Raw genomic sequence first — 22,416 nt, 5'->3', positions numbered from 1 at the left:
TCTAGGTTTGTCATAGCTTTCCTTCCAAGGAGCAAGATCTTTAATTTCATGTCTGCAGTGATTTTGGAGCCCAGGAAAATAAAATCTGTCACTGTTTCCTCTTTTTTCCGTCTATTTGCCATGAAGTGATGGGAGTGAGTGCCATGATCTTAGTTTTTTGAATGTTGAGTTTTAAGTCGGCTTTTTCACCTTCATCAAGAGGCTCTTTAGTTCCTCTTGACTTTATGCCATTAGAGTGGTATCATCTGCATATCTGAGGTTGTTGATATTTCTCCTGGCAGTCTTGATTTCCAGCTTGTGATTCATCCAGTCTGGCATTTTGCATGATATACTAGAAAGTACACCTAGATACAAACTAAAGGTGGAGAGGGAAGATTTTAGATTCCTTATGTATCAAGGAACCTAAAAATAGAAAATCAAAGCCTGGAGGGCTTCCAGCCTTCAAATTCTGCTCTTTCTGATTCATATTTATAAGTTTCTAAAGCCAAAGCTGTTGATCTGAATCCACCCCTATTCCCACCACCTGACCAGCCTCAAGTTCCATCAGCAGGCAGCTGCCAGCCCTATTGGTGACCAGCCATCCTGATCTGGTACTGTTGCTCTCTGCATCAGCATTTCCCATTCACTTTTATGATGTTTTAATGTAATAATTTAAATCATTTCCAAAACATGCACTTATACTTTTTAAAATTAAGGTGTGAGTGACATGTAGCATTGTATTAGTTTCAGGTATACAAAGTGATTTGATATTTGCATATTTTGCAAATTTTATTATTATTTTTTAATCATAGAAAACTTTGAAACTGCCCTTTATCAGTTGTTGGGAGTCATTTCTTTCTTTCTTTGGCTGTGCCGGGTCTTCTTTGCTGCGAGGACTTTTCCTCTCGTTGTGGCGAGTGGGGGCTACTCTCTAGTTGCAGTGGGCAGGGTACTTATTGAGCTGGCTTCTCTTGTGAAACACAGGCTCTAGGGCCTGCAGGCTGTAGTACTTGTGACACATGGGCTCAGTAGTTGTAGCTCCCAGGCTCTAGAGCACAGGCTCAGTAGCTGCGGCATAGGAGCTTAGTTGCTCTGCAGCATGTGGGATCTTCCCAGGTCAGGGATTGAACCTGTGTCTCCTGCGCTGGCAGGCAGACTCTTCTACCACAGCCAGCAGTGAGGCCCCGGGATTCATTTCTGATATCCAGACAGTATTTCTGCAGCTCGCTGTGTTGATTTTGTGTGTAGTCTTATATAACATAAACATTCATAAAACTCTTTTAAAAAGTCTTTGAAATCCTCGTTATAGCAGTGGATTTTGACTGAGGGGGATCCTGTCCCCAGGGGGCATTTTGCAATGTTTGGAGACATTTGTGATTGTCACTCATGGGGGAGGGGGCGCTACTGGCATCTGGTGGGTGGAGGCCAGGGACGCTCCTGTGCATCCTACACTCTGCAATGTAGGATGTCCGCTCCTCCTGTACAGAAAAGAGCTAACAGGCCCAAGATGTCCACAGTGCTGAGGAAGAGAAACTCTGCTTTGCAGCAAATAAGTTCACTGAGGTGTCATGAATTTGCACAGGTTAATTGCAAAGTGCTTAAGAAAGAAGCAATCCTTAGTTCTTTTAGTTCGTTCTTAAGCATTAGTCTTTACATAGTCCTTCTAGTTAGCACTAAGCCACTCAGTCTTTTTATTTGAGTCCAGTCTCTAAACACTGGTGCTGGGAAGGGTCCTTGGAAAAGAGTCACTTGAGTCTCATGGCTAAATAACTTTCCTCTTGATAATTAGGATAACTTGTAGAGTTCTGGTTCAGGAGTCTTGTTAAGGTCTGTAATGCTCTGGTTCAGTGAGGATTGACATTCAAGGAGGACGAGACTTGTTCTCTGCACTGAACAGAGCCACCAAAAGCAGCCTCGTCACACCTTCTTGAGACCTGAGCAGTGCTTGATCCCTGGTTATGCCTTCGCGGTCAACCAAGGCTGTCAACCTCAGCATGCCTCCCTCTCCTGCATCCAGAGTCAATCCTGGTCCCTAGAGGGAAGCATCAAACATCTTTGTCTCAAAGGCTGGTGGTCTGGATGTTCACGGGGTCCAGAAACTGAGATTCCACTTATTTCCTAAGATCCATCCTGGCTTTCGCCTCCTCAGCTTATACCTGGGTTCAAATCTGGTTCTTGTTGCTGAGTTCTAGAAATATCTCCATCTACTTATAGGCCCATGCCCTACCTTGTCTTTGACATGTTTGTTTTAGGGTCTACTCTGGACTCAGAACTAAAGTTGGGTGCCTGGACACTGATACTCTCTTTCAAACTCTCCAGCCAAGGTCAACTTCCACGGTCAACACTTGGAGCTGGGCTAGTTCGCTGGGCACCTAGTTTCCCGGGATGGTCATTGTCCTGCTATGAAGTCACTGCCAACTCTAGATAATTCTCATTGGAGGACAGCCTCTTCCTTCCCACTTAAAATTGCATGTTTGCCTTTGCAAACCCCCTATTTCCTTTTTCTATATTATTTCCCCCCATAACACAAATACTATGATATACTTAGTTTAATGCCTAGCTTCCCCCATTAGAATATAAATTCAATGAGAGCAAATAAATCTCTATTCAGTTCACTGATATGTTCTCAACACCTTAATCAGTGTTTAGCATATGGTAGACACCAACAATTGTTGAAGATTAAACATATGATCAGAACCCTGTTTATAATTATAAACACTGAATGCAAATAAAAATGGAGTGATGGAATCAAATGGAGTTTCCTTTCAGGTAAAGTACATCTAAATGAATTTCTAAATTGAGAAAATCTCAGTTGAGATTTAAATTTAAATTTAAATCTCAACTGAGATTTTCTAGTTCTCAAAAAGGCTGACATTAAGCTTGTCTCAGGGTATCAATTCTTACAACCATAAAACACTGTGACCTTTGAGGCTGCATTTAAAATATTCATGCTTCATTTAGATCACACTTAATTTATGGCAATTAATTACTGTTACATGAATTAACTGTTTACCATGGTACTTTCCAGTCTGTCCATGGCTACCTAATCCTTAGACATGACCTAAGTAAATGGCCTAAGACTTATTTGGTATTTAATTAAAGTTTTATTAGAAGTAATAACGGAGCAACCATGTGATCCCAAATGAAAAGCCCATAATGAATAGCTTCTGGATGACAGTCTATTTTAGGTGCTAATAGACAATCTAATCTTGGTATATTTGGATTAGTTTTTTTCTTTAACCCAAAAGAAAGTTACTCAAGAAGGCAAATAAACCAGAAACCCTCATCAAATTCTAATATTTTTTATCCATACTTTTCAGTTTTAAACAAAAAAGCTATTATTTAATAATCAATATTTACAAGATATGCTTACTCAGGTATATTTGTGAATGAAAGGAATTTAACTATGACTTCCTTAGTTTGTTTTTGTTTCTGAAAAGAGAATGTAGAGGTTTATATCTTTTTAGAACTTAAGCCTGTGTATTTTTGTTCAGTTTAATGCATACCAAAAGAACTGGTATAGGAAGGGAAAGCAATGGAGAGGAAAAAATGAAAGGGAGAAGTCTAAATATGTGTTATTGATTTGACAACATTTGCTTTGATAAAAGGTTGGTCAAATTTGTTCGTTCAACCAATTCCTGTTCTCCCTTCCCACGTCATGTAACACAGTGTGAGAAACTATATAGCAGTTTGAAAATGAGTACAGAAGTTAACTCTGAGGGTTTACAGCTAAAGCCTGGGAGACTTCTTTTTGTTCATTGAAGTAGAGTTGATGTATCATATTGCATTAGTTTTAGGTATACAGTAATGTGTTTCAGTTATATATATATTTACAGGTTCTTTTCTGTTATAGGTTATTATAAGATATTGAATATAGTTCCCTGTGCTATTCAGTAGATCCTTGTTGTTTACTTTATACATAGTGGTATATATCTGTTACTCCCAGACATTTCCTTTTTTGTAATCACAAGTTTTCTATATCTGTGAGGGTGTTTCATCTTCCTTATAATGAGGACCCTGGGAAAAAAGTTACTGTTGGATTTGGCAATCAGAGGAGTTCAATCCTTTCTGTCAAGGTCAACACAGTGAGCATTTGTCTGTAGGACAAGATGGCTTAATTTGAATGTTTTCCCTTTGACTTGGCCATTGCCATTTTCTCACTTAAAATTTAATGATTTTAGTCCATAAAAATTGATTTATATTTCCAATTATTTCCTTAGGATAGATTATTTAAAATAGACTTTTGAGTTAAAAAGAATGATTATTTTAAGGCTATTGAAATATACTGTCAAACTGCTGTGCAGAAAGGGTATATCGACTTACCCTCGCTAGAAATGTACTAGAATCCCAAGTTTTTTCTCATCTGTGATAGAATAAAGCATTTATTTTGTTTAAAAATACTTTGCTAGTTCATTGGCCATTTTTGCAATGTGAAACTGATTGTACTTGTTAGGAAACACTATTTGTAATGGGTTCTAGGATAATTATATAAACCACAAGAGCAGAGTCATGCCATTTCAGTTTATAGGAACAGTTATCATTTTCTAATATCAATTGCATAGTATACATTTTGCAGGCTCTTGGGCTAGAGGAAAAGACTGTTAAGCAACTTACAATAATATTTCTAATACATTTTGATTAATACCTTACTATACTTTAATTTTTTCAAAGGAAACATCTCCATTATACTTTAATTTTTTCAAAGGAAACATCTCCATTTAAAGGATCTTCATTTCAAGTAGTATGCTTGAATAAGAAAATAAGAATAAGAAAAACTCTTATTAAAAAAATCCACAGATACTATGACAAAGTTACCCATCTCAAGATAAACCCCTCCCTCCACATTCACCTCTCCTATATGAAAAGTCAGAATAGACTTTTGAATTTCTCTTAGAAATTGCCTTATTTATATACTTTAATTTTCCAGAACTAAGCTAAGAGAGGTAAAAAGTTAATTAGAAAGTGAAAGTGAAGTTGCTTAGTCATGTCTGACTCTGCAACCCTGTGGACTGTAGCCTACCATGCTCCTCCGTTCATGGGATTTTCCAGGCAAGAGTACTGGAGTGGGTTGCCATTTCCTTCTCCAGAGGATCTTCCTGACCCAGGGATTGAACCTGGGTCTCCCGCATTGTAGGCAGACGCTTTACCATCTGAGCCACCCAGGATGTCCCAAAAGTTAATTAAACAGGTGGCAAATGAATATTTAAGAATCAGTATTTATGAAAGCAATTTTAGGTGAATCTGTGATTTAACACAGTTTAGTTTTGCTCTTTACCCCTCCAGAAAAATTATGGAAAACCTACTATGTGACAGGCATTTTACAATATGCTATTGATACAAAGCAAGAAAGATACAGTCCCTCCTCTCCAAGGGATCACAAATTGCAAGAGTCCCCCTTATCCATGGGGATACATTCCAAGACCCCCAGTAGATGCCTGAAAGCATGGATCATACCAAATGTTATATCATGTTTTTCTGATACATACATACCTATAACAAAGTTTAATTTATAAATTAGGTACACTAAGATATTAACAACAACTAATAACAAAATAGAACATCTATAGTAATAAAAGTTAGGTGAATATAGACTCTCTCAGATTATCTTACTGTACAAATGTAATGCCTTTTCTGTCTTAACTAAGTATTTACCACGTACTGTGGCTATAACTTTTGCAGTTTGAAATGTGACAGCAGAATTAGCACATATTCCTTTTTCCTTCATAATTTCACAAACAAAAGATCTGTTCTTACTGTTCAACCTCAGCATATGATTCTTCTTATTGAGTTGAGAACCTTTACCTTTTCACTTAAAGTACTTTATGGCTTCTCTTTGGCATATCCAAATTGCCAGCATCACTACTCTTGCACTTTGAGGCCATTATTAAGTACAGTAAGGGTTACCTGAATATAGCCCTGTGATATAATGATGTCAATGTGATAACCAGAGGGCCACTAAGTGACCGACAGACAGGAGGGACCCTTTGGACAGAGGGAAGATTCATGACAGAGCAAGATGGTGCAAGATTTCAACATACTCAGAATGGAGAGTGATTTAAAACAGGAATTATTTCTGGAGCCTTTTGGGACCATGGCTGACTGTGAGTAACTGAACCCATGGAAAGCAAAGTCATGCAATGAAAAGTTAAAAGTAAATGATTACCATCATCTTTTAAAAACTGGTATCAAGCTCTTTATCATAGTATTTTTCATGCTCACAGTATAGGTATTATTGGCCTTACACACACACTCATAGTCCTTGGGAACAGTGAGTTTATCCCACTTTATATCAGCTTCTTTGTCTGCACAGTTAGAACTATAATCTATCTTAAAGGGTGTTGGGTGGATCAAAGAAATTTTATAAAGTGTCTAGTCCAGTGCTCTGTATAATAAATATTCTATCCTCTCCTCTTTTTTCCTTGAAGCCACTCTGGTAACAAGTGACCAAATTCTGGATGTCTTTGAAAGACACTATTGTTTGGAATGAGTAATAGTGATGACATCATATGGATCAGGGTAAACCCAGTGAGCCTATTGCAGATTCCCACAGGTCTTTCTGCAAATATCAGTAAATGCCAAAGACTGTTTGAATGTTAAGGGTTGCTTCTTTTAGATTTTCTTAGGCCTCCCACTCTACTACTTCCCTCACTCCCATGCCAATGTTAGAAGTTACTGCATATAGTTTTTAAATTTTATTAAGGTATAGTTGATTTATACTATTGTTTAATTTCTGCTGTATAGCAAAGTGACTCATTTATACACATATATATATATATGTATTCTTTTCATAGTCTTTTCCATTATGGTTTATCACAGGATGTTGGATATATTATAGTTCCCTGTGCTATACAGTAGGACCTTGCTGTTTATCCATCCTATGTATAATAGTTTGCATCTGCTAATTCCAAACTCCCAGTCTTTGCCTCCACCCTCCCCACCTCGGCAACCACAAGTCCATTTTCTATATCTGTAAGTCTGTTTTTGTTTCATAGGTATTTCATTTGTGCTGTATTTCAGATTCCATTTGTAAGTGATACCACATGGCATTTGTCTTTCTCTTTCTGGCTTAGTATGATAATCTCTAGGTCTATCCATGTTGCTGGCATTATGTCATTCTTTTTAATGGCTGAGTAATATTCCATTGTATACATGTACCACACCTCATTTATCCATTACTCTGTTGATGGACATTTAGGTTGTTTTCATGTCTTGGCTATCGTATTAATAAATAGTGCTACAGTGAAAATAGGGGTGCATGAATTTACTGCACATTTGATTGTGCTGTGATCCTTTGCTCATGACTTGAGGAAATTCAACCCTTTCTTCCATAGGAAGAAAAGGATTAAGAATAATCAAAGGAGTTGAGAGCATGTGTCTTCTGGACCTCACCTTCTCAGCTGTCAGTTCTCTATGTTCTAAATGGTATCATGACTTGTGTTAACACCATATTGATATGTTCAGAGTTTTATCTTGGCTCCCACAAGCACCTGGCCAGTAGATAATTTGCAGGATCTCATTAGAAGACTAGTAATTATTTACTGAGTACTCACTGTGTAGGAACTCTGTGAGATCTATATTCCCACATTTACCCATATACACATTCATTCCTATATCTGTGATTATTATCCATATCCCCTCAGGACTTTTATAAAAGTCCTAGAAGGAGGGATATAGAAAGTGTCTTAATTATTCTTTGTCATAAACACTAGTAAAACTCTTTGTTTTCCAACTTTGGAAAGGCATGGTTGTCAAGAAACTGATGGATGTGATTTCCCATACTTTTATAAGTTCCCTGCATAACAGAATTACTAGGTAGGAAACTTTTTTTTTCCAGGAAATTTGATTATTTCTAAGTTCATTTTATTGGTGTTCCCTGATGGCCCACCCCCTTGCCTGACTCAGCTAAAGAGTATATGGCAATATCCAGTCAATATTAAAATATATGTCCTGAGGGAATCTCAGTTAAATATAGTGTGGGAAAAAAGTTGAAATCTTTTGTAAAACACTTTAGTAAGTATTGCTTCACTTTAAGGATGAAAGATTTTGAGTTGGCACCATGGTCAGACACAATTTCTGCACTTCCTAGAAAAACTCTAAAACAACCTTTGCTTTTAAAGTTGGTGCTGCCATTGCTTAGGTTATTTTATCAAGTATGTCCATTTTTAGTAAGTTTTATCTGTAAGTGAGGGCTTTTACAACATCCTCTTGTACTCACCTATGAATCTTATGATCCTTCGGAGTAAGGGGTTCAGGTAACAGCATTCTCCAGTCAGAATTGTTTTCTCCTGGGCAATCAGAGATTCTCTGGTTGACTTTATGAAATACATGGATATCTCACCAATAAAAATCTGGAGAAGGAATGTTAAAGAATTATCAAGTTGGAGAGCTTTCTGATAGAGAGACCAGTGGCTTAAAAAAACTGAAAACTTCTGAGGCTTCACAATTGTATTAAAAAACTATGTTGGAGAGATGGAGAGTTAAATAGCAGTTTTCAGTCAACTCTTTAGAAGAATTAGAGAAAGCGACAACTGATAATTTCAGATAGATTTCAGGTATAATATTAAATTCTAAAGTCATATAAAACATAAGTTGAGATAATAAATTAAATAAGAGAATCAATGAAAAAGCTCACTCATGCTGGTCTTGAATATTTTGAACTGAATGTGTGTATTACAGTGATGAGGAATGACTGGGACAGCCAATGTGCCCAGCAGGGCATTATATGCACACATCGCAATAAATTGTTAACTTCATTATGTGGCAATAACAGTGGGGACAGTGACAGACTTTATTTTTTGGGGCTCCAAAATCACTGCAGATGGTGACTGCTGCCATGAAATTAAAAGACACTTACTCCATGGAAGAAAAGTTATGACCAACCTAGACAGCATATTAAAAAGCAGAGACATTACTTTGCCAACAAAGGTCCATCTAGTCAAGGCTATGGTTTTTCCAGTAGTCATGTATGGATGTGAGAGTTGGATTATAATGAAAGCTGAGTGTGATGCTTTCAAACTGTGGTGTTGGAGAAGACTCTTGAGAGTCCCTTGGTCTGCAAGGAGATCCAACCAGTCCATCCTAAAGAAAATCAGTCCTGAATATTCATTGGAAGGATTGATGTTGAAGCTGAAACTGCAATACCTTGGCCACCTGATGCGAAGAGCTGACTCATTTAAAAAGACCCTGATGCTGGGAAAGATTGAGGGCAGGAGGAGAAGGGGACGACAGAGGACGAGATGGGTGGATGGCATCACCAACTCAATGGACATGAGTTTGAGTAAACCCTGGGAGTTGGTGATGGACAGGGAGGCCTGGCGTGCTGCAGTCCATGGGGTTGCAAAGAGTCGGACACGACTGAGTGACTGAACTGAACTATGTGGCAATACTACCATTATTTACATGACAAATCCCACTTGAGCACGTTTGCCTGAGTGATGTTCTCCTACTCTAGATTAGTTGACTGTCACACCTTTAGGATTGGCGCCTCCCTCGTTATCGTGAACTAATACATGTGTACTACCATTTAACTCATAACACCTTTGTGTACCCTGTAAGCTCCCTGATGACAGGGACCATATCTTACATTTCTTCATTATGTTTATAGCATCCAGTACATTGTATTCCCATTTAAAATAAGGAACAGGCATGAGGGAAGCTGTCACCAACTCTGACACTGCTGTGATTAAAGACTGAGAACCTTAAATGAATGAAAAGTTAATAATTACCATCAACTATTGCAAATTGGGTGTCAGGCACTTTATCATAGTAGTTTTCACAAAATCCCTAGTCTCGGTAGTATTACATTTGCTTTGCTTGTAAGGAATGAAAGTTCATCAAGGTTAAGTAACTTACCCTCCAGAGCATACAAGTGACCTGGGGAAGGACTGGGATTGGTATTCAATACAGCTGGGTTCCAAAGTTCCCATATCCCACCACATCATATGCCATTTTAATTTTCTGAACCCTCCTTTCAACATCTCCCCAGAAGAATGTGATCTTATAATTGTTCTTTGCTATGCATGTGCTTGTGGTTTTTTATAAACTTCATCCATGTTTTAAGACTTCCTATGCCTTATATTCCTCCTTTCATTATAGAATATCTATTTAGATGGATAAAAATGCCAACATAATGAATGGCACATGAATGGTGGAAGTTAAATGATAGAATTGTGAAACTGGAATCATCTACAGGTTTCCCCCTTCATCTGAGAGAGAAACTTGACAGTCTCAGGGATTTGGCCACGCAGTGTCTGAAGCAACTCTAGCAGATGGTCAACAAGTAGACACCGTTATCCTCTTGTACATATAAGACACCTGAGGCATGGAGGGGTTAAATAATTTGTCCAAGTTCATCACAAGTCTTAGTTCTGAAGCCAGGAAACCTGTCCCTGGAGTCCTTTCTCTTAAATGTGACACTTTTACTCAGCAGTGAGCCAGTAAAATACTTGTTAAATTTGTGTTTAATATACCACACAGAAAACAAAACAAATGCAATATGCTTTAAACACTGAAAACCTTAGATGATATTAAAGTACAAGATAGATTGGTGTAGTAGGAGGAGAACTACGACCAAGTCAGATTGGGATGAAAATTTGGCAGGAATAGACTGAGTTCAGGGTCAGACAGGCACATGATGGGACAGCATGGATCACCTTTGTAAGCGCTGTCTGCATATGTCTAGGAATATTTTGTGACATCCTTTGGAATTAATGCATTAGTGCTCCTTCAGATAAAAATATTTGAATAGCTTTAAGGACTCAGCTTTCCCTTTTTTTCTCGTTAGACTTATCTCTCCCAAAATGAGGAGCCACAAGGCTTTGTTTGTCCCCACTGGAATGATGGCACTGCATTACTGTTCTTCATCTCAGTGAACAGATGGGGATAAATTCATGCATGGTCGGGTAATGAAACAGCATTTCCTTGAGGGTGCGTTCTCTACTCCCAGAGCCTAGCTTAAGCATTCTTGTTATATATGAATCTCTTACTTCATGTTTCTCCCTTCTATTCCTATCACAAATGAGTACACACTATCATTGTTATTCCTTGTTATAGGATGTCCTGCCTGTCTTATTCTGGTTATATCCCTAGGGCCTAGCCCAGTGTAAGGCACATAGCAGTTATTCAGTGTTAAATGAATTAAGCATATCAGATTAATGAAGGTTTTTTGGAATACAGGTTTAATGAGGTAGATTATAAGGAAGGAAAAATAATTTTTAGTATTTATCCTTCCAGACTCAGTGAAAATGTCATGACTCTCCCCAAACCTTTGCCAGGTCCCCTCAGGAAAAGGGAGACCCTGTCTTATCATTGTTCCCACAACGTATTATACCGATCTCTATTCTGACATCTGGAGCTTCCCAGGAGGTTCAGTGGTAAAGAATCCTCCTGCCAATGCAGGAGACACAGGTTCGATCCTTGGGTTGGGAAGATCCGCTGGAGGAGGAAATGGCAAAACCCATTCCAGTATTCCTGTTGGGAAAATTCCATGGACAGAGGAGCTGGTGGCTACAGTCCACGGGGTCACAAAGAGTAGGACACAACTGAGTGATTGAGCATACACACACAAGAGACAAAATAGAAAGAAAATACGAGTGAAAATCTACACATAACATATTCTTGTTTTTTAAAAAAAAATGCATATATATGTGTACACAGGCATGCACACACACACACACAAATCTAAACAAAATCACTCCAAGGTGCACCAAACAAAACTTGCCATGTGAAAGTGTATGGGGCTCAAATAATCCATGAGTAAAATGTCCTAAGACTCTTGTGTCAGCAGTGATAAGCAGTATATGAATTGGTACTATTGGTCCACAATATTCAAATCAGAGTTGAGAAATGAAATAGAAAAAAATCAGAACTAGAATATATGATAACTTATATAGTTACTGATCTAATACTTTTAGTATATTAAACAATACTGTTTACATAAGGAAGAAAGAAAGAGAGAGAGGGGGTCATTTTATAAGTTAAAGGTAGGACAACCGTCCTGATTTTCAGTTCAGACTGTGATGGACATAAAGGTTTCTGATGGAACAATCCAGCTCTCAGATCCCAGTGAATGAGCTTCATGGATGTTCATTTCACTGATCACACACAGGGTACTGTTTCTCCATCCTCTGGGTCCTATAGTTTCATACAGGCCTGATTCTGCTTGGGAAAAGAGGCGGGCGAGATTCTGCTTCCCTGCCAGGCCACCAGCCCATGTTGGAAGCCACCTCTCACACTGGCAGCTTTATGACTCTGGTCTGGCACTGACTGGGTTCTTCCATCTGTCTGTTTGCCATGCACGCTCTGTCTCCATCCACCGCTCTGTTCAGAGAGCAGCCGGGGCACGTGGGACTCTCCATGTGTTTGGCCCTGGCTGCCCTGCCTATTATGGCCTTTCAGATTGTTGACTAACAAGCATGCTATCACTCATAGCAAATGAGAATACCCTCCGGTGAGAAATGATCAAGGCCAAACTCTAGACCTGGCCATGAACAAGCAAGTGAATTCCATTGGTGCATCTCTCGTCCCCCACAGCTTATGCCGCCTACTATCGCAAGTGACCTAAAACTTTTAGATAACAATACATATACTTTTAGTGAGTAACTCCTTTTTTAAAATTTTAATTAGAGGATAATTACTTTACAATGTTGTGATGGTTTCTTCCATACATCAACATAAATCAGCCTTAGGTATACATATGTCCCCTCCTCCTTGATCCCCCTTCCTGCCACCCTCCCCATGCCACCCCTCTAGATTGTCACAGCACTGGCTTTGGGTTCCCTGCATCGTATAGCAAATTCCCACCAGCTATTTATTTTACACATGGTCATGTATATGTTTCAAGGCTATTCTCTCAAATCATCCCACCTCTCCTTCCCCCACTGTGTCCAAAATTCTGTTCTTTATGTCTATGTCTCCTCTGATACCCTGCAAATAGGATTATCAGTACTATCTTTCTAGATTCTATATATATGTGTTAATATAGATTTGTCTTTCTCTTTCTGACTGACTTCATAGTGAGTAACTCTTAATAAATTTGTCTTTCAAATATGGAAGGCCAAATTTCAAATAAATAAATAACCCTGGAATATAATGCATCAGTTTGGTGAAATCTTTCAGAATTCATGTCTTGACAATGTTTTAAGGAGATCTGATAAGTCACAAGTGATATAAATGCAAAATATTTAGAAGATAGTGTTTTAGGTTGCAAAATATAAAGTCTGCAGAAAAAGTCACTGGAAGACGTATTATCATTTCGTGTTGTAAGGGGGATCCACTGCATGTTCTGTGTGGCTGTCATCACAAAAGGCATCTAGAGATCCTGGAATATAGGTTTTGGGTTCATGCATTATGCTAGCTGTAGCTCTGATACTTGGTATATCAAAATCATTGCTGTTTCTTTTCTGTTTGTTTATGATTTTATTTTTTAAAAATTAGTTTATTTAGTTGGAAGCTAATTACTTTACAATATTGTGGTGGTTTTTGCCATACATTGACATGACTCAGCCATGGGTGTACATGTGTCCACCCATCCTGAACCCCCCCTCCCATCTCCCTTCCCACCCGATCCCTCTGGGTTGTCCCAGAGCAACAGCTTTGAGGGCCCTGCTTCATGCATCAAACTTGCACTGGTCATATATTTTACATATGGTAATATATGTTTCAATACTATTCTCTTATATCATCCCACCCTCTCCTTCTCCCACATAGTCTTGTTTCTTGAATGTAGGCTCTGGAGTTGAAAGGTCAGTTCCCTCCCTTCTTGATGGGTGACTTTGGGCAGATAACTGAATATTTCCAAGCTTTCTTTCCACTATGATTTTAAACATGGGGGTAATAACTATATCAGAAAATTATTGATTATTAGAAATGTATAGAAAAGCATCTAGAAAAGCTCAAAGAGTGTTTATTGCTTTCACTTACTGGTTGGTCTAGGTAAGAATGTGTGTTGAAATTGATTTAAAAACTGTCCTGGATTAAGGAAACGTGGTGTGATTCAAGCTCTGCTCTGCCCCTAACCAGGTGTTCAGTCTTGGACCACTTGGCTGACCTCTCTGGTTCCTTCTCTGTCAATCTCTCATCTGTTAGACTACAGTGGCCCCTAAGCATTTTTCTTTTACACCAAGGAGCAGTTTCACGGAAGACAATTTTTCCATGGACTGGGGAGGGGGAATGGTTTCAGGATGATTCAAATGCATTGCATTTATTGTGTGCCTTATTTCTATTATTATTATACCAGCTCCACCTCAGATCATTAGACATGAGATCCTGGAGGTTGGGGAACTCTGTAGGAGACCTTTAAGTTGCTCTTTCAGCTCCAAGATCTTTGTTTTATGATAGAAACGTAGGACAAGGTAGGACTGATTAAGGGACCTGATATCACATAATTGGGCTTCAGTCTCTCCTGTTGGTTAAGCTCTCCAGGGCCAGCGTAGTTTCTTACAGTGCTTCTTCCTCCAGCCTTCATTCACTTTTCAACTCCCACAGGGCTTTGCCCTCACGAAATCATCTTCCCTTGGAGCAAAATGGACACAGCCTCCTCCAGAGTCATCACACTGCCTGATACCTGTCACCTGTGTTTCTAAAGGACAGCAGAGGCTGGCAGCCCCTCCCTGGGTGTGCACGTATCACGCTCTGAGGAAGAGAAGAGGGTTCTCTGCATACTTCTCAATACCAGTGTCTAAGCAGCTGCAGAGCTTTCAGTCCCAGGGAGTTGTAGATGCTTCCAGTATCCTCCTTGGGAGGCTTCTTTACTCGTGAGCATTTCTGAGAAAGGCATGGTTTTTGCTGTGTATGTTGTGTGTTCACACATGTTAGTCACTCAGTTGTGTCCAACTCTTTGCGACCCCATGGACTGATAAATCACCAGCTTCCTCTGTCCATGAGATTCTCCAGGCAAGAACACTGGAGTGGGTTGCCATGCCCTTCTCCAGCAGATCTTCCAGGCCCAGGGATCGAACCTGGGTCTCCTGCATTGCAGGCAGAGTCTTTAGTGTCTGAGGCACCAGGGTTTTTCCTGTAGATCTTGTTTAAAAGTGACCCAGGGGATTTTAAACGTACTGACCATGCTGCCCAACATCTTCATGCTCAGTTTAATCTTTCCTGATGAGTACCAGTGACAGCTCAGATCTGCAGAGAGGATTCTAGTCCTCTGGCCGGCTGAGTTATGCTTGGTTCAAGACCTCTTGACTTCTGCTTTATCCCACTTGAGTGTAAATAAAGGAATTCAGCTGTAGACATTTCTATGCCTTTCAAAGCTGAAGGCTTCGATAGAATCAAGGCCATTTGGATGATGGCTTTGGAAATTATCCAGCAGCTCAGATAATAAGTGTTTTGTGGATTGGAGAGTCATCATTACTGCTTCCTGTGTGGCTCAGCTGGTAAAGAATCCACCTGTAATGTGGGAAACCTGGGTTCGATCCCTGCGTTGGGAAGATTCCCCTGGAGAAAGGAATGGCTACTCACTTCAGTATTCTGGCCTAGAGAATTCCATGGACTGTATAGTCCATGGGGTTGCAATAAGTCGGACACGACTGAGTGACTTTCACTGTCACTTTTCACTTACTGGTCTTAATCTAGGGGCGGCACCTACCCATTCAGAAGGCTCTGAAATCGACACTTGCTATGAAGTGTGGCACCAAGGTGGCACACTACCTTTCCAAAGCAGGGTGTTCTCTTGAACTTTTTTTTTTCCCTTTCTGAACAATGGATATAAGAGAAATGGGAATTTAAAATGAATTAGCTAAAATACTGCTCTCAGTAAAAAGTAAAATGCATTGTGATCACCAAGTAAACTAATCATCACATAATTTTAGGCAAATGATAGTCTTTTCAAGAAACAAATTATTAAAACTCCTAACACAATCATCTAATCATCAGTCATTAAAAGAGGCATTGTAAAGGTGGTAAGGACCATCTCAAAGGTGTAAGGACATCTCGCTGTCAGATGATGTTGGGTAAAAACAGTCCGTAAAGGAATTTGGAGCACTCATCCATCACAAGGATAGTAAATAGGGAAATGGATATTCTTCTTCAAGGTTTTGAAAAAATCCACAGCAGTTAATGAGGATATTTATAACTCTTTCCCGGGGCGGGGGCGGGGAATGTAAATTGTATTGACTAAGTACATTTGCAATAAAGAAAATGTACTCATGGTAAATATGAATAAATATAGGGACTTCCCTGGTGGTTCAGTGGTTCAGACTCCATGTTTCCACTTCACGGAACATGGGTTCGATCCCTGGTTGGGGAACTAGGATCCCACATGTTGCATGGTTGGGTCAAAATAAAGTGAAAAAACAGTGCAGGCTTCTAATAAAAAATAAAAAAGGAAATCATGTGATAATGTACAAAAGGGAAAAGATGTGAATGATGAAGTGTTAAAAGGGGTTTCAATAGCTGAGGTTGTTCAGAGCCGGGAAGAGGCAGATGACAAGGCACTCGGGCGCCGACACTGTCTCCTCTGCCGCCGCAGCTGCGGTCCTCATCAGCCAGGCGACAGATGTGCCTTTACCCAGGGCCCGCTCTGATCCACGCTGTGCTTTGCGCTTTTGTATTCACTCCCAGAGCTTCTGGCCTAGAAACCCCCCAAATGAAGCGTCACGGTTTTCTCCAGATTGGGCCTTTCCATCAAACTATGCTTGTCTCTTCCTTTCCTAGGAAATTCTCGCAGAGTCTTGTGCATGTATGCTCACGTGTACGCGTGCATGCAGACCCCGAGCTGGGTCGATTCTCCTGGGCTGGGCGTCAAACATTCTGCTGTTTCAATTCTAAGTACTCCCGTCACTTTGTTGTGAGGCCAATAAAGGTTTACTAGCTATCTTCTCATGCCCTGTGGTGCTGGGGCTGAGATACAATACGGGTAAATCAGATTGTCCACCGAGTTAAATCCTCTTATCCAAAAAGGCTCTCTGCCTTTGAGTCTGAGTTTACTCAGGGGCCCTGAGGCAGTTGTGAGCCAGGGTTTCCACAATGGTCAGAAGGCACCCTGCAGATTTCCTGGAAGCCCGGGCCAACACTTTTGGCTAAATGGTTCTGGACGCAATAAATACTCCAAGCTCTAACCTTTCCTAAGTCCCCGCACAGTTGCTCCCATGTGGCCTTGCCTCCACATGATGCTGATCCTTTCTGACAGCGAAGCACAAAAGGAGAAATGGGAAGTGACAGGTCAAACCCACAGCAGAGTCCTTTCCCTCATGACTTTTCTTGTGCATCCCGGCAATTAGTGCCCATTCTCAGAGACACAGTGTAGGGTGCGAGGTTGTTCTCTAGCACATCAACCACAGAATACACAGAACACCAAGGATAAGTCCAGGTTGAGGTGCCTCCTCAGAGAACTGCCATTAGTTTGTGTCACATGTCACCCCTGAGGAGTCCTGCCTTCTTTCTTTGTTGTTATTGTTTGTTGTTTGGTCTATAAGTCATGTCCGACTCTCTTGTGATCCCATGAACTGGAGCCCCCCAGGTTCCTCTGCCCAGCATTCCCCAAGCAAGAATACTATGGAGTGGGTTGTCATTTCCTTCTCCAGGGGATCTTCTCAACCTCGGAATTGAACCCATGTCTCCTGCATTGGCAGGAGGACTCTTTACCACGGAGTCCCCAGAGTAGCCCCGCCTTCTTTCTACTCCAGGGAAAATAGGAAATGGGCTTAAAAAGGAGTAAACACACACACACACACACTGTACCACTCTGAGAAACCCTGCACACACAGAAACACACACACACTGTCCCATTCTGTGTAACCCTTGGCCAGGCACAAATTAAACTCCAGAAAGTCAAGAGAGACTAAAGAGTTGGGAATCTGACATTTGGAGCCTTCCAATTATAATGTTTTTGTTCAGCTCTTAAGGAATATTAGAACCAGAAAGATCTTGGAGATCATTTAGCCCAACCCTACCTTTTACAGATGAGAAATCCACCCCAAAGAGGGAACATGCCTTATCAGAGGTCACACAATTACTGGGGTACAAAGCCATAACTGACGTCCCTCCCTCTCTTGACAGAGCAGACCTGAGACAGGGCGACTCGGAGCGTGAGGATGAAGGATGCACACTCAGGGGGTAGGGGTGTGCTGAGTTTGGCACTTGGGATCTGTGTTCAGGTGGCCTGATACAGACTGCACTCGGATATGCTGTACCTCTCCAAGAGGGACAGAAGTGAATACGGCTCCCTGCTCCCAGGAGATATCTCTGAGCATCAGGAGAGGTCCACTCTCTGTCCTGCAGCTGCTCACTTATTTTCAGGTTTCGGGGGAAGATCAAGCACCACAGCAGGGTTTTAAGGCCACTGGACTCTCTGCCATTAACCCATCAGCTGTTATCAGTGCTGGGTCCTAGCAATGCTCCTTGTTTGAGAGGAAAATAAAAGTAGAACCAAATGGGTGGGTTACTGTCCAGTCACATAGAGAACTAGCTGCAGCCTTCAGCAAATCATTTAACGTAGCTAATGACTGTCTTTCTAAATGAACTCATAGACTCAGAGTCAAAAATGAAGGAAATTGGACCACACACTTTCTCTATGCTCTTTGAGATATCTCTTTTCTATTTCTCTGGGATGCTATGAGGATAAATTAGGCAAGGACTGCAGAACAAGAAAATTTAAAGAAGTTATCCTTGCCATCTTCATTTATGGAATACTCCTCAGCACATATATTGAAGGCCCACCATCATTATTGGTCACACTTTTCTCCCCAAGAAGGAGGAATGGAATGTCCAAATCAAAGTTCCATACTTGAAAATGAGAGGAGAATTCTAGATCCTTAAAATTCAGTTCACTGTCCAGTGGCCACACTCCCTTGGCTTCCCATCACAGCATTTGACCCCATGTCAGTTCATATCATTTGGGGGAAAAGGAGTATAATGATCAAAATTCATAGTTTGAGAAGAATTTCTGCTGAAATCTTAGAATGAAATCTATCATCTTTACACAGAGAGAAGAGAAATTCCTCATAAAGTTCTGTTTTATTTTTGTTTTTTTGGTCATATGTGTTTTTGTTTATTAGAATTGCTGTTTAAATCTTACTAAAGATTGGTCATTTCATAATTATGCCAGAAGAATCGGAATGTTTTAAAAATATCTTTCAGTTTGAAAATACTGCATTGATGTAGAATTTAATTATATAACAGAAGAAAAATAACTTCCATTAGCACTCAGAGATAATAGCTGTACATTTTAGTTTATTTCTTGCCAGTTTTTTTATGTATAATTATAAATTTGGGATTATACTTGTAACACACATACGGTGTCTTCTTAGGGTCTATTAAATATTCAGAGCCACAGACAACCACATGTCTCATTTGGCACTGGTCCACTTGGGAGGAACTATAGCTTGTCAACAGGGCAGCATCACTTGCTCCTCTTCAGCCTGTTTCCTTGCAGTGATCCAGGGCAGCTCAGGTGCAAGGAGACCACAGACACATCAGAGGATGCAGGAGCCACCTTGGCTTACAAGACTTATCATGTCCCATCAGAGTCAATAAAAGGTGCAACAGTTCCACAGACATAGCTTCCAAGTTTCCAGAGTCACTTGGACTGGGAAATCATAGCATGGCAACGTCTTGGGTAATCTCAGTTCTCTGAGTCCAGGGGCAATTCACCAATCAGGGGTTAATTCTGCCTAGTAACATAGCTGATACATACCCTCTTTTTCTGGAGAAACAGAGCTAGAAAACTAAGAGAATCTCATATTCTCTTGTAGAACGGAAAAAGCTTTTACCTCTGATACTATATACAATTTTTTAGCCCTCATAAAAATCTTCTCACTAAATCATAAGCATGCTTCATTTCTCTTAGAGGTGTTTCAGAAATATCACAGCCTCATAATGAATTTGGACAATCCTCTAGTTCTGTGTATTTAGCTACCACCAAGTATCCTTCTACTCTTTTTTTTTTTAAATTTTTTCCCCAATTATTTTTATTAGTTGGAGGCTAATTACTTTACAATATTGTAGTGGGTTTTGCCATACATTGACATGAATGAGCCATGGATTTACATGTGTTCCCCATCCTGAATGCCCCTCCCACCTCCCTCCCTTAAAGCTGACTGAACATCTCTACTCAGGTTATCTCCTTAACATAAATTCAAGGAATGGAATTAATGGGTCCAAAGTTTATAAAACTCTTGTACATCTTTGACCAGCTGCTCTTCAAAAAGAAAATGCCAGCTTGCATTTTTAATGACCAGTTTCTTTAAAAATATTATTTGTTTATTTTTGGCCGCACTGGGTCTTCATTGCCTTGCACGGGCTTTCTCCAGCTGTGGGGAGCAGGAACTACTGTGTTGTGGCGCATGGACTTCTCATCGCAGAGGCTTCTTTTGTGTAGCGTGGCTCTAGGGTACATGGGCTCAGTAGTTGTGGCTCCTGGGCTCTAGAACACAGGCTCAATAATGGTGGCGCAAGGGCCTAGCTGCTCCATGGTGTGTGATATCTTCCTGGATCAGGGATGAAACCCATGTCTCCTACATTGGCAGGTGAATTCCCCACCACTGAGCTACCAGGGAAGCCCCTCAGTTTACGTTTTGACTCAAATTGTATGAAAGTACTTATACCTTTAACAACACAGGTTATACTTCTTTAAAGCACTTGCCAATTTTACATGGGGAAAATTCTGGACTTTAAAAAATGACTTTTCTGTGATAATTCATGAGTTTAGAAATGTTTGTGTGCATATAATTTATTTTGTTAATTGTCTATTTTTGTCCTTGCCCGTTTTTATTTTGGGAAGCTCATCTTTTTAAGTAGTAAGAATATTTACATGGGAGTCTCATATTCTGCAAGTATTTTTGCAGTCTTTATTTACCTTTTATTTTGGTAGAAATGCTTATTTTTCAGGTAAACTTATCAGTCCTCTTCCATCTGCTTGTATTAACATTCCTAATGCTTTTGTGGATGTGTATGTAGACTTTCTAAGTGTTTGAAATCCCTATTTTTCTTGCTTTATAATATGCATTGAAAAGCTTTCTGCTTATTTTAAGGCTCTGGAACAGTTTATGTAGTTACTGACTTTCTATGCCTTGAAATTTTGAAGGAATTTATATTATAGTTATGTGTCTCCAATGAAATGAGATAAATTTTAGACAGTTTAAAATTTTCTCTGTTGTTATTCACCTATTCAGTTTTCTACTTCTATTAAAGGCATTGTTAAAAAGTTACATTTTCATAGAATATTATCGATTTTATTGAGAGGTAAGCATGTATTGACATAGAGCTGAATATACAATTTTAACAAAACTATAGTACAGACTTTTAAACATTTATATATTTTTGCTTATATATTTTTTCTCTTTTTTTTAACTTTTGTCTTTCTTATGTTAGACCAAGGGGATTGTACATTTTATTTATCAGTCCTATTGTTTTCTGATTCATTGATTTGTTCATAATTTTTATTGATCTGCTTCCTTTGCTTTCCTTGTTTTTCTTTTTTTTAAAGGAAAAATGTCTCTATGATTACAAAAAGTAATTGTAGGAGAGCCCAGGCAATATATTTCCTGGTACTAGCAAGAAGATAGGTAAATGTTAGTAAGTCAATGGATCTCTCAGGGATTCCAGTCTGAGAACATGAAATAATGGTATGTTTATGGGACAGGAGAAACCAGGACCTGAGTCCAGCTAAGCCCAGTGCCTCTGGTTAGAGCCGCCATTAAACCATTCCAGATAGAACCCAATGTAGCCTCTAGGCTTTACCTGGGGAGCGAATTGTGTCATCTTTTGAGATGCCTGGAAGTGGGGCTTTTATGCTTTCTCTTAGTCCCTGGGCTGGTGAGAAGGGAAAGTTAAGAGGGGCACATCCCCTATCACTCTAAACAGGAAGTGTCACCAGCGTCTCATGGAATCACTAAACAGGAGGTGTGACTAGGGTCTCCATGGAGTCTCCTCTGCAGGGAGAGGAAGTTCGTCTGTGATCCTGAAGGAGGTGAAGATCAGTTTCCAGTTTTTCTTTGTTTCCTCTACTTCTAACCAGTTAGTGCATGCTAGACACTGTGCCAAGTATTTGTATGAAGCATCTTCAGTCTTGATAACTCCGTGAACTAACCAGTCACATTATCTCCATTTTGGGGGGCAGAGGGGAAGGGAACAGTACAGTGACTTGCCGGAAGTCACACAGACAGGAGGTCCTGTAGGTTGGACTGCAAAGCTTGTGTGTTTCACCACCATGAGAGATCCTGTTTTATCACAGCTGATCTTAACTCCTACTGCAGAGCTTTATCATTTAAGGGGGAGCTTGTCAAGTCTAGAAAAAATGATAAAAATGAACTTAAAGTACTCATTATGTGCATATTCTCTTCTAAATTCGATTCCATTTCTCACCTTAAAGCAAGGAAAACATGTGTATGGAAAACAATACTTGAACTGAACATCTGAGTAATTAGTACATTCCTCAGCATGCCAATGAGTATTTTTATTATTGTCCCAAAGAGATGGGAGTGGGGGATGAGGGAG

The 22,416-nt window shown here is 39.9% G+C and overlaps 1 protein-coding gene, 1 long non-coding RNA gene and 1 other non-coding gene across 5 annotated transcripts in view; 1 reads left to right on the top strand and 2 right to left on the bottom strand.

The window, feature by feature from the left end:
* The window catches only part of PLPPR1 (phospholipid phosphatase related 1), a 558,611-nt gene that overhangs the window by 26,372 nt on the left and 509,823 nt on the right, over positions 1–22,416 (bottom strand). For both annotated transcript variants that reach the window (XM_043453687.1, XM_043453686.1), the window contains one exon: positions 8,195–8,327. In XM_043453687.1, the coding sequence (XP_043309622.1) occupies positions 8,195–8,327 (133 nt within the window). The remainder of the gene's footprint in view (positions 1–8,194; positions 8,328–22,416) is intronic.
* The window catches only part of LOC122431996, a 164,370-nt gene that overhangs the window by 31,378 nt on the left and 110,576 nt on the right, over positions 1–22,416 (top strand). The gene's annotated exons all lie outside the window — the stretch shown is intronic.
* TRNAC-ACA lies at positions 5,073–5,144 on the bottom strand. Its single transcript has one exon. It is a non-coding gene; the product is annotated as a tRNA-Cys (tRNA).

The sequence above is a fragment of the Cervus canadensis genome, chromosome 30 (genome assembly GCF_019320065.1).
Source record: "Cervus canadensis isolate Bull #8, Minnesota chromosome 30, ASM1932006v1, whole genome shotgun sequence".
NCBI classification, from domain to species: Eukaryota; Metazoa; Chordata; class Mammalia; order Artiodactyla; family Cervidae; genus Cervus; species Cervus canadensis.
Note: the sequence above shows the minus strand (reverse complement) of the source record. Positions and strands in the feature narration are given on the sequence as shown.